This window comes from Erinaceus europaeus, chromosome 23, assembly GCF_950295315.1.
Source record: "Erinaceus europaeus chromosome 23, mEriEur2.1, whole genome shotgun sequence".
Taxonomy (NCBI): Eukaryota; Metazoa; Chordata; class Mammalia; order Eulipotyphla; family Erinaceidae; genus Erinaceus; species Erinaceus europaeus.
The window spans coordinates 1,442,028-1,455,386 of NC_080184.1; the positions used below are offsets into that span (position 1 = coordinate 1,442,028).

At 56.0% G+C, this 13,359-nt stretch overlaps 1 protein-coding gene across 3 annotated transcripts; it reads left to right on the forward strand.

Moving 5' to 3' along the window:
* Positions 1-4,491: 4,491 nt before the first annotated feature.
* CREB3L3 (cAMP responsive element binding protein 3 like 3) lies at positions 4,492-13,282 on the forward strand. 3 transcript variants are annotated; one of them, XM_016189006.2, is made up of 10 exons: positions 4,493-4,625; positions 5,830-5,958; positions 6,048-6,267; positions 6,692-6,804; positions 7,113-7,253; positions 9,861-9,967; positions 10,649-10,717; positions 11,748-11,832; positions 12,008-12,104; positions 12,299-13,282. In XM_016189006.2, exons 2-10 carry the CDS (start codon positions 5,830-5,832, stop codon positions 12,616-12,618), a joined length of 1,281 nt encoding a protein of 426 aa, XP_016044492.1. In that variant the 5' UTR covers positions 4,493-4,625; the 3' UTR covers positions 12,619-13,282. The 3 variants fall into 3 exon arrangements, with proteins under 3 accessions (XP_060038013.1, XP_016044492.1, XP_007524985.1); XM_007524923.3 differs by having other exon boundaries at positions 7,116-7,253; XM_060182030.1 differs by lacking the exon at positions 6,048-6,267 and having other exon boundaries at positions 4,492-4,625; positions 7,088-7,253.
* Positions 13,283-13,359: the final 77 nt, after the last annotated feature.

A 13,359-nucleotide genomic window follows, 5' to 3' on the forward strand; every position in this document is an offset into this window, starting at 1 on the left:
GTGGTGCTAAGGACTGAACCTGGGACCTCAAGCAGGAGTGACTTTCTGCACAACCCCTATGCTGTCTCCCCAGCCCCCCTCCACACACACCTTGCTGTCCCTCTTGCCTCTGGGCCTCTGCACTGTCTGTTCCCTTGTTGGCAACACAGTTCCCTGCGTGCCTCCCTCACCCTGCCCTGCCTCCCCGGAGCAACTTCTGGGGAAGCCTGCCCACCGCCCAACTCTGTCCTGGTCACTCAGGTGGATTCCCAGCCACAGGGAATGGTCTTGCCCGGCCTCTGGCTCCTGGTGGGGCGGGGAGAGGGCTCAGCTCATTCTGCAGCATCCCCAGTGTCTGTCTGCCCGAGGGCAGGTGGGCAGTAGAGCAGAGGCCATGGGGGGGGGGGGGCGTGGGATGCGCGTATGTACATGTGTGTACCTGTGAATGTGTGTGTGTAGATGGATGGGTGGATGGATGATGGGTGGATGATGGATGGATGGATGGACAGATGGACGATGGATGGATGGATGGATGGATGGATGGATGGATGGATAGATGGATGATTGGATAATGGATAGGTGGATAGATGATGGATGGATGCATGCACGGATGATGGATGGATGGATGGATGGGTGGATGGGTGGATGATAGATGGGTGGATGGATGGATGGATGGACGGACGGACAAATGGATGGATGGATGGATGATGGATGGGGGGATGGATGATGGATGGATGGGTGGATGATGGATGGATGGATGGATGGATGGACAGACGGATGGGTGGATGATGGATGGGTGGATGGGTGGACAGGTGCACAGATGGATGATGGATGGATGGATGGATGGATGGAAAGATGAATGATGGAGGGAGGGACAGATGGACGATGGATGGATGTATGGATAGATGGATGATTAGATGATGGACAGGTGGATAAATGGATGGGTGGACGATGGATGGATGGGTGGATGATGGGTGGATAGATGGATGGACAATAGTTGGACAGATGGATGGGTAGATGAGGGTGTGAATTCCCAGGCCTCACACCCCTTACTATTCTGGAGGGAATCTCAAGCCTGGCCTCAGACCACAGCTGGCTCTCCCCCCAGAAGCCCTCAGGGGACCCTGGCTCCCCCACCACGGGGAGGTGGCGCCCTGCACGGGCTATGACTTCAGGCAGCTCGAGGCTTAGGCCCTAATCAGCTGTTGTTACCCAAGAGACAGTTCAGAGTCCCCTGCCCCCTAGCCCCCGAGTCCCTGCCACACCCGTCACAAGGTTTTTAGTCACTGCTGGCCTGGCTCAGCCCCAAGGGAGGGCCCAGGAGGGAGGAGGAGTCCCTTCCCACCAGAACTGACCACACTGGGGAGAAACAGCCCCAGGAATGGGGTGGTGACCTGACCGGGACAAGGGACCAGGGACCAGCCTCTCTCTGGCTTGGGGACCTGGGAGCGGCCCCAGAGGCTGACTCACAGCCTGAGTCACCGCCCCCAGATTAGCCCCTCTGTCCTCATCCTGTCTGTGTCCTGTCCCTCTGGAGGACCCTCCTTGTGACCAAAGGGCCTAGCCAGTGGGAGGGGACAGAGCAGGGGTGTCCCCAAGGTGCCTGCGGATGGCTGGGCAGATGGCTGCTTGCTTCCCAGAGAAGGAAACAGGCAATGGGGCAGGGGCTGTTGTGATTGGGGCAGGATTGCAGACCAGGGCGGCCTGACAGGACAGAAATACCAGGGAGCAAGTACTATCCTTGCTATTATTATATTACTACTGCTATTATTATATTACTACTGTTATTATTATTATTATTATTATTATTATATTCTGTCAGGGTTTCACTGGTGGTGCCTTGTGCCTGCCTGCATGGCTCCACTGCTCCTGGCAGATCCCATTCATTCATTCATTCATTCATTCATTCATTCATTCATTTACCTCCAGGGTTATTGTTGGGGCTCGGTGCCTACACTACGAATCCAATGCTCCTGGAGGCCATTTTTCCCATTTTTGTTGCCCTGTTGTTACCGTTGTTGTCATCATTATTATTGTTGTTATTGCTGGATAAGACAGAGAGAAATCAAGAGAGGAGGGGAAGACAGAGAGGAGGAGAGAAGCACCTGCAGACCTGCTTCACCACCTGTGAAGCGACTCCTCTGCAGGTGGGGAGCCAGGGGCTCGAACGGGGATCCTTAAGCTGGTCCTTGCGCTTCACACTATGTGCATTTAACCCGGTGTGCTACCTCTCAGCCTCCACAAATATACTGGAAACAGGGTAAAGCATTTCCCTTGCCATGCACTGGGCCCTGGTCTAGCCCCTGGCACCACATGGAACCTGTTATAGCACCAGAGGAAACTCCTGCTCTGTCCTGTGATCTGTCTTTCTCTTGGTCTGGCGGGGAGGCAGTGAGATCATGCATGAGTGAGGTCCCCAGGTCCACAAGCGCGCAAACACGCACGCACACACGTGTGCCTTGGGAAGGGAGTGTCAACGTTTTCCTACTGTAGGTGTAGTGAGTGACACCAGTCCCTTTCTCCCAGCAGATCTGATAAGAGGAGGAGGCAGAGGTCCAGGGCACCAGAGTCCCCGGGTCATAAATGGAGGGGAAGGCAGGGGGTGTGTGTGTATGGGGGAGGGGGAGGCAGACACAGTCCAGAAGTCAAACTTCACCTCCTTCCCTGATCTGCTTGGGAGACCGATACTGGCAGAGGCTGAATTGACACTGTGATTGGGGCCTGACCAGGAGCCAGGCCAGACAGCACCCTGTCTGCCAGATCTCCAGGGGTGGGGGCGGACAATCGAGGGTTCCAGAAACCCCTTCTCTGCGCAGTTGGGGGTCTTGGGGCATCTTGTTCTCTGTTCAGGCAGGCGCCATGGAGCACCCTCCCTTCCCCACCCAATCCACATCAGCATGCTGAGGGACCCCCAGCTGGATGTCCACCCCTGCAGGCACAGCACCTAGGGAGCCTGGGGCTGGGGTGTGGGGCAGGGCTGTGGGGTCTCTCCTCTCTCAGCACCAGGCACAGCACCCAGGGAGCCCATGGAGGGTGGGCAGGGCTGTGGGGGTCTCTCCTCTCTCAGCACCATGGACAGCACCCAGGGAGCCCCATGGAGGGTGGGCAGGGCTGTGGGGGTCTCTCCTCTCTCAGCACCATGCACAGCACCCGGGGAGCCCCATGGAGGGTGGGCAGGGCTGTGGGGTGTCTCCTCTCTCAGCACTCTGCACAGCACCCAGGGAGCATCATGGGGCTGGAGAAGGACTAGCAGAGGTCTCCTCTCTCTCTCTACATCTGTCTAATCTAGGGTGTCTATGGTGTTCACCGGAATTGAGCACAGTGGCAGACAGAGGTGTGGGTGAAGGGTAGGTCCAGTCCCAGAGGAGGGGAGCAAGTGCAAAGGCCCTGGGGCAGGAATGGGTGTGGCGTTATACAATTGTATTGCCTCACTGACTGATAGGAGAGCCCAGTGGGTAGAACCCAGACCCTGGGTTCAATTTCTGGCACTGTATCGACTCTCCCCCTCCTTTTTGGTGGGGGAGGAAGTAATGATGGGTGATTAGGTTTACTATTGGTCCCTTAGTGAAAGAGGAAGAGAGAGAGAGAGAGAGAGAAGCAGAGTGCCTCTCTGGCACATGTGAGTTGGGGATGGAACTCTGGACCTCGTGTCTGACGCTTTGATCACTGTGCTAACCCCAAAGGCAAAGCACAAGACTTGTCAGCCTGAAGCTCCTGGTTCCCTATCCCACGTGTACTTGAATGGTGCTCCGGTGATGCCCCTCGTAGAGCACACACATCACAGTGAGCAAGGACCCAGGTTCGAGCCCCTAGTCCCCACCTGCAGGGGGAAGAGTCACGAATCATTAAGCAGGGCTGCAGGTGTCTCTCTGTCTCTCTCCCTCTCTAGCTTCCCCTCCCCTCTCAATTTCTCTGACTCTAACCAATAAATAAATAAATAGAAATATTAAAAAAGAGCAATGCTCTCGGCCCCTTCTCCCCCCACCCCTCTCTCTCCTCATGTCCCTCATGAGGTCCTCTCTCTCACATGTGAGCAATAAGATACATTTTTAAAAGAGAAGAAAAGAAGGGCGGAGCAGAGAGCATCATGGTTATGCAAAGAGACTCTCATGCCTGAGGTTCCAAAGTCCCAGGTTCAATCCCCCTGCTCCACCAGAAACCAGAGCTGAACAGGGCTCTGGTGATTTAAAAAAAAAAAAAAAAAATTCTAGAAAGTTCAGACTCTGCTTGTCCGGGGAGGCCCAGGGCTCTGTCCTCCTGGTTAGGTTAGCTTCTGGTTCTCGAAGCCCCCAGTTCCCAGGGCAGGGCAGCCTGGTGACCCCTGGAGCCCCAGTAGTTCCGGGGCTTTGGTGGTGGTGAATCGGGGAAAGTAGGGGAGAGGTCAGGAAGGGCTGAGGCCCCAGACTTTGCCCTTTGCCCCCGGCGGCTGGAAACAGCACAAAACATAGATAACGGTCTCCCCACCCCACCCCAGCCCTGTCCTCACTGGGCCTTCAGCCTGTCAGTCTGTCCTGCTCCCCAATCGGGGCCCTGGGGAGGCTGGGAGCCCTGAACCACTATCCCAGCATCTTTTGGGGTGGCCCCAGAGCACCAGAGATTCAGAAGGTTGCCTGGCTTGTTGGATGGGGATTTGGGCAGCCTGAGAGGTAAGTCCGTCCCAGCAGGTAGGACCCGGGAATGGGGTGAGGGGCGCTAATGGGCAGCCGGTCCAAGCCCCCCGAACCCCAAGGTTGGACTCCAAACCCCCACTGCACTGATGGAAGAGTTGCACCCAGGACAGTCCAACCAGTGGGGGGGGGGGTCGTGGTTTCATTCCAGGACCCCCACCCTGTCCCACTTCCCACTGGGGCAGCCGGGGACACATGAGACATATTGTGGGTTCAAGAGAGAGAGCAGGCCAGGAGATTCTGGGGAGTTGTCCAGACCGGTTTACTTTCATCTAACTCTTTCCTTCTCTCTTTAAAAGAAAAAGAAAAGAGGGGGGGGGGCAGGCGGTAGCGCAGCAGGTTAAGCACACATGGCGCAAAGCGCAAGGACCAGCTTAAGGATCCCAGTTCAAGCCCCTGGCTTCCCCCCCGTCACAAGTGGTGAAGCAGGTCTGCAGGTGTCTTTCTCTCCCGTTCTCTGGCTTCCCTTCCTCTCTCCACTTCACTCTGTCCTATCCAGCAATGACAGCAATAACAGCAGTAATAATAACAACAACAATAAACAAAGGTAACAAAAGGGAAAAAATGGCCTCCAGGAGCAGTAGATTTGTAGTTCAGGCACCAAGCCCCTGGAGGCAAAAAAACAAACAAAAAAACCTACACATTTACTGGGGCTTGAACCTGGGACCCAATTTTTAAATTTAATTTAATTTCTTTTTACTTTTCCCTGGGTCCTCTTGTGGGAATACCATTATTATTATTATTATTATTAATTTAACCACCACCAGGATTTTTAGCGCCACTGGGGCTCCATGCCTGCACGATTCCACCCCTCCTGGCGGCCTTATTCTTTTTCCTTTTTTAGTTAGTGGAGCAGAGATAGGGAGAGGGAGATAATGAGAGACAAACCTCTGCAGCTCTGCCCCACCACTGGTGAAGCTTCCCCTGTGTAGGTGGGGGCGGGGGCTTCGAACTCGTTCTTGCCACAGTGACGGGTGTGTTCTATGGAGTGAGCTGTCTCTTACCTGTCTGTCCCTTTCTCTCTCTCCCTATCTCTCCTTACCTGTCTGTCCCTTTCTCTCTCTCCCTTTCTCTCTCTCCCTATCTCTCTCTCTCATTTCTTGGTGGTGGGGGGGATGGGGGACGGGGCTCATGGCCCGGGGGGTGCTGGGGCCCGCTGACCCTGCCCTTTGTCTCTGCCCAGATGGCCTCGCCCCCCTGCCCTGGGCCCCCCCTGGGCAGCTTGGAGCTCTTGGATCTCCTCTTCGACCAGCAGGATGGCATCCTGAGGCACGTGGAGCTGGGCAAGGAGTGGGACCCCGGCGAGGGCCAGGTGAGGCCCCGAGCCCAGCCCTGGGGCCCCCTCATGCCTCCCAGAACTGTGAGGTCAGAGCGCCCTTTAGCCCCCACTGCCTCCCACAGGCCCTCCCCGGCCCAGGGTCCGAGGACTTGCTCAGCTCCTTGCTGGTGCCCGGCTCCCCGGCCTCGTCCCCTGCGGGCAGCGACAGCGGTGTTTCAGAGGACCTGCACTCTGACCCCCAGGACACACCCGGCCTTGCCCTCAGTCCCGGGGCTCCCTGCCCCTTGGGGTCCCTGGGGCCCATGGCCCAGATGCCGGAGACCTCCGTGGCTATCGACCTGGGTGAGTCCTGCCAGGGCCCCCCACACACACCTCACTCTCAGACGAGACAGGGGTGGACACTCACCCCAGGTCACACAGCATTTGGGTCTCAGCGTGAGAACCGCCAGGCATGAAGGACCCAGAGCTGGCTCATCTGAGTCTGGGCCCCCACCCTTGAACCCCACCATAGACGGAGAAGCTCCCACTGGCCTACAGACATACCCCCAGACCTCTGAGCAAGCTTCTGATGAAGATTCCATTCTCATTGAGGGGAAACTGAGGCAGCAGGCAGGGCTGAGCCCTTAGACCCAGAGCTCAAGCCCAAAGTCCTCAGCACAAACGGGGTCCCCCGTCTTCATCCCTCATGGGAGGTGGACAGTGGAGGCTGTGGGGAGAGGGAGTGGCCCACTCCTGAACCCCCTTTGTCTCCATCGGCCCCGGACAGGACTGTGGACCTCGGGGCTGTACCCGGAGCAGCGGCCGGACCTGCTGGACTCACCCCCGCGCCCCGTCCTCACAGTCAAGGACCTTCTTCTGTCTGGCAGCGGCGGGGAGCCGGTAAGAACTCCCCCACAGACACACCCATTCCTCTTCTGTCTCCTGGGCTGCTGGTGGTGATGGTGAAAACTGGAAGGGAGACAAGAGATTGGACCGAAGAGCTGGCTCACCAGGGAGGGCACCCGCTGCTTCACCCTGGCACCTCATGGGGGGACTCCAGGGCTGGGCTATCTCTCCCTCTGTCTCTGTCTCCTCCTGGCCACTTTGCACATAAGTGAGGCTGAGGGAAGTGGCCGGGTGGGTGATTCCTCAGCTTGGACAGCCCTGGTCAGTCCACCCCCAGTGGCATTTCTGGGTCCTTCCTCCAGCAGCCTCAGTATCACCCCGCAGCCCCCCACCTGCTACGACCCTCCGCCGGGCACAGCCAGGAGCTGGTGCTGACAGAGGACGAGAAGAAACTGTTGGCCAAGGAAGGCGTCACACTGCCCAGTCAGCTACCGCTCACCAAGGTGAGGGGCACCCCTGCACCCCATCCTCCCTCCACTCAAGCTCACTCTCCACTCTCAGGCTCCTGGGCTTAGCAGTGCCTGTCCCCAGAGTCATAAAGTCACCCCAAAAGTCATCTGAGAGTCACCCCCAAAGTCATCTTGGGTGGCCCCCAGAGGGTAGACGCCAGAGCCTGCTTCGCCCTGGCACAGCACGCGAGATACCTCGGCCCTGGGGGAAACTCCGGAGCTGGGGTCCTTCTCCCTCCGTCTCTGTCTCCTGGCCACTTTGCACATGAGCAAGGGGGCCGGGGGGCCGGTAGGGTTCAGTAGAGTGCAGACTTGCGGATTTGGAGTGCTGACCTTAACCCCCAGCCCTGCACTGCGTGGGCCAGATTGCTGCCCTCTCTCTCTTTCCCTTCCTCCCTCTTTCTCTCTTCCCTCTTTATGATCTTCCTGTCATCACCATGGCTACACCACTCCATGCCAACTATTTCAGACAGAGACAGAGAGACCCGAAGTCACCGAGCTCCCTGGTGCTGCAGTGCTGGGGGCTGGAGCCCGTGGCAGAGCAGGTTCCCTCTCAGCTGAACTATCTAGCTGGTCCTCATCTCCCTAGTCTGAAAAGAAGAATCAATCTTTTTATTTAACTCATTCTGCTTTCAAAGATATATATATATATACTTTTATTTTATTTTATCTTATTTTATTTTATTTTACTAGAGCACTGCTCAGCTCTGGCTTATGGTGGTGCAGGGGATTGAACCTGGGACTTTGGAGCCTCAGGCATGAGAATCTGTTTGCATAACCATTATGCTATCTACCCCTGCCCCAGAAAGAGGTATATTTTAATTGAAAATATTTTTTATTTTAACGAAAGAGAGAGAGAAAAAGACCAGGGGCCAGGCAGTGGCACAGTGCACAGGAACCAGGGTTCAATCTCCCAGTCCCCACCTGCAAGGGGGAAGCTTCACAGGCGGTGAAGCAGCTGTCTCTCTCCCTCTCTGTCTCTCCCTCCTCTCTCAGTTTCTCTCTGTCTCTATCCAATTATATATATATATATATATATATATATATATATATATATATATATATATTAGAGAGAGAGAGAGAGAGAGAGAGAGAGAGGTGCCAAAGTAGTGCTCAGCTCTGGCTGATGGTGGTGCTGGGGAGTGAACCTGGGATCTCAGAGCCTCAGGCAGGAGAACCACCATGCTGTCTCTCCAACCTAATTGAAATCTTTTCTTTCTATTTTATTTGATAGGACAGAGAAACACTGAAAGGGGAGGGGGAGATAGAAAGGAAGAGAGACAGAGACTCCTGAGCCCTGCTTCAGTGCTCATGAAACTCCCCCCACCTGCAGGTAGGGAGCAGAGGCTCGAACCCAGGTCCTTGCACATGGTAACATGTGTGCTTAACCAAGTGTGCCACCGCCTGGCCCCCAGTTTGCAGAAATTTAAGGGTGAAGTTCTGTGGTTGAGTGCTTATGGTAGCTATGAAAATAAGACAGATCAAACACGTGTGTATGAGAAACTAGCAGAATTCTGACATATTAATATAGCTTTATCAATCTGGAAGGCAAAACTAAATTAATGGATCAAATCTATGAGCATACATAATAAGGAAATCAGATTAAAAAATTTATTTTCCCTGTTGTTGCCCTTTTTTATATTATTGTTGTTGTTGTTATTGATGTCGTTGTTGTTGGGTAGGACAGAGAGAAATGGAAAGAGGAGGGGAAGACAGAGAGGGGGAGAGAAAGACAGACACCTGCAGACCTGCTTCACCGCCTGGGAAGCGACTCCCCTGCAGGTGGGGAGCTGGGGGCTCGAACAGGGATCCTTACGCTGGTCCTTGTGCTTTGCGCCACGTGCACTTAACCTGCTGAGCTACCGCCCGACTCCCAAGAAATCAGATTTTTAAAAAATATTTGTTAATGAGAGATAGAGGACAGGAAAAAAAAAATGAAAAGGGTGGGGTTAGATAGCGTGATGGTTCTGCAGAGACTCCCCTACCAGAGGCTCTGAGGTTCCAGGTTCAATCCCCAGAACCACCATCAGCCAGAGCTGAGCAGAGGTCTGGTGGAGAGCGGGGGGAGGGGGAGAGAGATAGCTGAACCAGGACACCTGGGATCCCAAGCCCTGCGCGCTATTCGTCTGCACTTTGAGCTGATTTGAATTTTTTAAAAAATATTTATTTATTCCCTTTTGTTGCACTAGTCTTATTGTTGTAGTTATTATTGTCCTCGTCGTTGTGATTTGAATTTTGTTACCTCTTTTCCTGCTGGGGCCGAGGATCTGGAATTGGGGGGAGGTTTCTACCTGAACATGGACCCCCCCAAGACCCTGTCCCCCGGAGCCCACTTCTGTTTCTAGTCCCTGACTTGAACCTGGAGTCAGGAAGGTTCTGGCTAAGGCGCTGTTCCCAAAAGCGGCCAGCAGGGGACGCCCGGTTATGAATGAGGGGCTGGCACCAAGCACCAGGCCCCAAGGGGCCTGAAGCCACCCCCACCCCTGGGTGCCCGGCACCCGCGGGAACAGGGTGGGGTGAATTTGTGGGGTGCAGGGCACAGAGTAGCCCCCAGTCCCCCCGCCCCAGCCCCTCGCAGCCTGCTCCTTGTCTCTCTGGCAGTTTGAGGAGCGGGTCCTAAAAAAGATCCGCCGGAAAATCCGGAACAAGCAGTCGGCACAAGAGAGCCGGAAGAAGAAGAAGGAATATATCGATGGATTGGAGATTCGGTGAGGTCGGGGCCCTGGGTTCCAGCTGGGCTGGGGGAAACCCCATATAGCGGGGGTGGGGGAGAGAGCAGAGATCATTCAAGGAGCTCCTTTCTCCTGGTGCTGTCCATGGCACATGGTTTCAACTGGCGCCAGTAAGGTTTGGGGCTCTCCTGCCTGAGGCTCTGAGGTCCCAGGTTCAATCCATAGCTCCACCAGCTGGAGCTGAGCAGTGCTGTGATATATATATATATAATAAAAAAGACCCTACATATGTAAAGAGCTCTTAGAAATCAACAAGAGAAAGGAGGAGTAAGAGCACAGGTCCAGAAAGGACGACAGAGGACCTAGTGGAGGTTGTATTGTTATGTGGAAAACTGAGAAATGTTATGCATGTACAGACTATTGTGTTTACTGTCGAATGTAGGATGTAAAACATTAATCCCCCAATAAAGAAATTTAAAAAGAGGGGGGGGAGGCAGGGCTAGGGAGACAGCACAAAGACACTCTCCTGCCTGCAGCTCTGAGGTCCGGGTTCAGTCCCCAGCACCACCATCAGCCAGAGCTGAGCAGGCATGGCTTGGGGCCCCCACACCCTGGGGTCCAGGGCAGGCTGGGGGCTCTGGGCCTGGTTCTGCCCCTTTCTGGGGGTTCAGGCTGGCAGGTCATTCTGAGAGTCTCCATGGTACTGTCTCCCCCTAGCATGTCAGCCTGTACGGCCCAGAACCAGGAGCTGCAGAGGAAGGTCCTTCAGCTGGAGAAGCAGAACCTGTGAGTCAGGCTGGGTCCTGTGAGTTGGGGGGACGGGGTGCTCACAGAGGCCTTTGTAGGGGGGCAGCATGGGTGGTGGCTGGACAGAGCAGCAGGATAAGGATTCACCAGGAGAAGGATTCACCAGGATTGTGAGGAAGAGGGAGGGATTTTTGCTTGGGGTTTTGAAGGATGTATAAGAGTTAAGTGTGCTTGGGGAGGGCATCCCTGGTGGAGGACATGGCCAAAAGCTGAGACTGTGATGTGTTGAGAACTACAGATGATTCTCACTCAAGGGGCACCATTTAGCCACTTATTATTATTATTATCATTATTATTATTGCTATTATTGTTATAGTACTATTATAATTTATCCAAAGAATGAACCCAGACTTTGATATGTACTTGTCATCTCCCTGAATCAATTAAAAAATATTTGTATCAGGGTCCGGGTGGTAGCGCAGCAGGTTAACGCACATGGTGCAAAGCACAAGGATGGAGCTCAGGACCTCAGACTTGAAAGCCCGGTGTGCTAACCACTGCACCCCCTCCAAGGTCATCTACAGGGTGACTTTTTCAGACAGAAAAAGACAGAGACAGAGGAAGACCAAGACACCACAGTCCTGAAGCTTCCTCCAGTGTGGTGGGGAACAGCCACAGTGTATGGGGCTCCGTGGGTGCTGTCCATGGTGCTGAAAGAGTAGAGGACCCCCCCTCACAGCCCTGCACACCCTCCATGGGCTCCCTGGGTGCTGTGCATGGTGTTGAGAGAGTAGAGACCCCCACCTAGCCCCGCACACTCTCCATGGGCCCCCTGGGTGCTGTGCGTGGTGCTGAGAGAAGAGAGACCCCCCCCCAGTGTGTGCAAAGGTCCTGGGGCAAGCCCTGACTGGTGTGTCGGAGTCTGATGGAGCAGAGGGTGAGGGAAGTGGGATGGCAGGGAGGGGAAAGGACAGGTCATGAAAAACTTCCTGGGTGTGGGGGCTACTGGAAGTGAGTTCAGACCGAGCGAGGTCTGCTGGGGATTCACCAAGGCCACTGGTCCCCTCAGATCCCTCCTGGAGCAGCTGAAGAGGCTAAAGGCCCTGGTGGTTCAGTCCTCCGGCAAGTCAGCCCAGACGGGCACCTGCATAGCTGTGAGTCCTGGCCTGGGCCCCCCACTTTGCCCCTCTCCGGGTTAGGGGTCTGGCCCTCAGCCTTGGGGGGACAGGGTGTGGGGGAGGAGAGATGGCCGAGCCCAGTCTACTAGGCCTGTTTCCCTGCTCACAGGGGAGGGGCAGGGACAGGGTGACCTGCCCCCGTCTCCCCCAGGTCCTGCTTCTCTCCTTTGCCCTCATCGTCCTCCCGTCCATCGGCCCGTTCACCCCCAGCAAAGCTGAGAACCCTGGAGACTTCACTCCTGTACGAGGTAGGAGGGCTGGCATACCCCCCACCCCCCAAAAAGCCTCTGGCTGGACTTCGGGAGAAACTCTTTATGAGTCCCCCCCCATGGGGCTCTGGAGAATAGGGGGTGCTCTTGTGAAGCCGGGGGGACATGGTTAAGAAGGGTCCCACTGCCCTCCTGTCCATCCCTTACCAGCCCCCCGCCCCGATCCCACCCAGTTTTTTCCAGAACTTTGCACAACGATGCTGCCTCCAGGGTGGCCCCTGGAGTCACATCCGGCTCGGAGGTCCCAGGACGCCGGCCCGAGGGGGTTACACCCCAAGATGAGTCTCCAGGCAGCCACGGAGCACCCTGGGGACCCCAGCACCCCTCTGGGCTAGATGGCTCCTCCGAGGAACTGGACAACTCGACGTTGGTGGTGGGGGGCGGCTCCCTGGAGGAGCTGGGCACCCCTGCCCTGCTGGGCTGGGCTTCCCCAGAACCCGCACTGGACTCAGGCCTGGGGGCACTGGAGGCAGGGGTGGCAGGGGAGCTGTGAGTCCCCCACCCCGAGGCTGAAGACTCCCCCCATTCCTAGGACCTAGCCCCCAGGACATGACCCCCACCCCCACTCCAGGCCCCTTTGCCTAGGGGGAAATCCTTTTTCCAAATCCGGGGGGTGCACAGGCCTTCAGCACCCCCAGGGGCTCCCCCTGCCTGCTACTTCGTCCTCAGGGAGGGCTGTGGGGACCCTAGCCCTGAGGGGAACAGAGGATCCACTTAGTCTTCCCCTTTTCTAAAACTGCTTTGAGGCTTAATATTTTGGCAGAATGCGCTGAGGCAGAGGCGTGGCAGGGGGAGGCCTGAAGAGGGGCCTGGGGTCCCCCTCTCCTAGACACAGAGGCTGGGCCAACCAGGGTTGGGGGATGGCGGGGGGAGGGTGTCCCCCCAGGCTGCATGGGCGGTTCTGCAGGCGGCTGGTGTAGCTTCAGCACCATGGACAGCGGCACCGAAGGCAGGCGGGGCCATCTGGAGCCCAGGTCCTGCACACTGGGGGGGTGCAGGGGGGGCAGCTGACAAGCCGGGAGGCTGAGTCTCCAGGTTCAATCCCCAGAACCACCACCAGCCAGAGCTGAGCAGGGCCCTGGGCTCTCTCTCTCATTAAAATAATAAAAATAATTATATATGTGCCCCAGGAGGCAGGCCGGTGGATTCAAGCTTGAGGTCGCACGTGTTACCATGAAGAAGACCCTGAGTTCAAGACCCCTCTCCACCTGCAGGGGGAAGCTTCAGGAGAGGT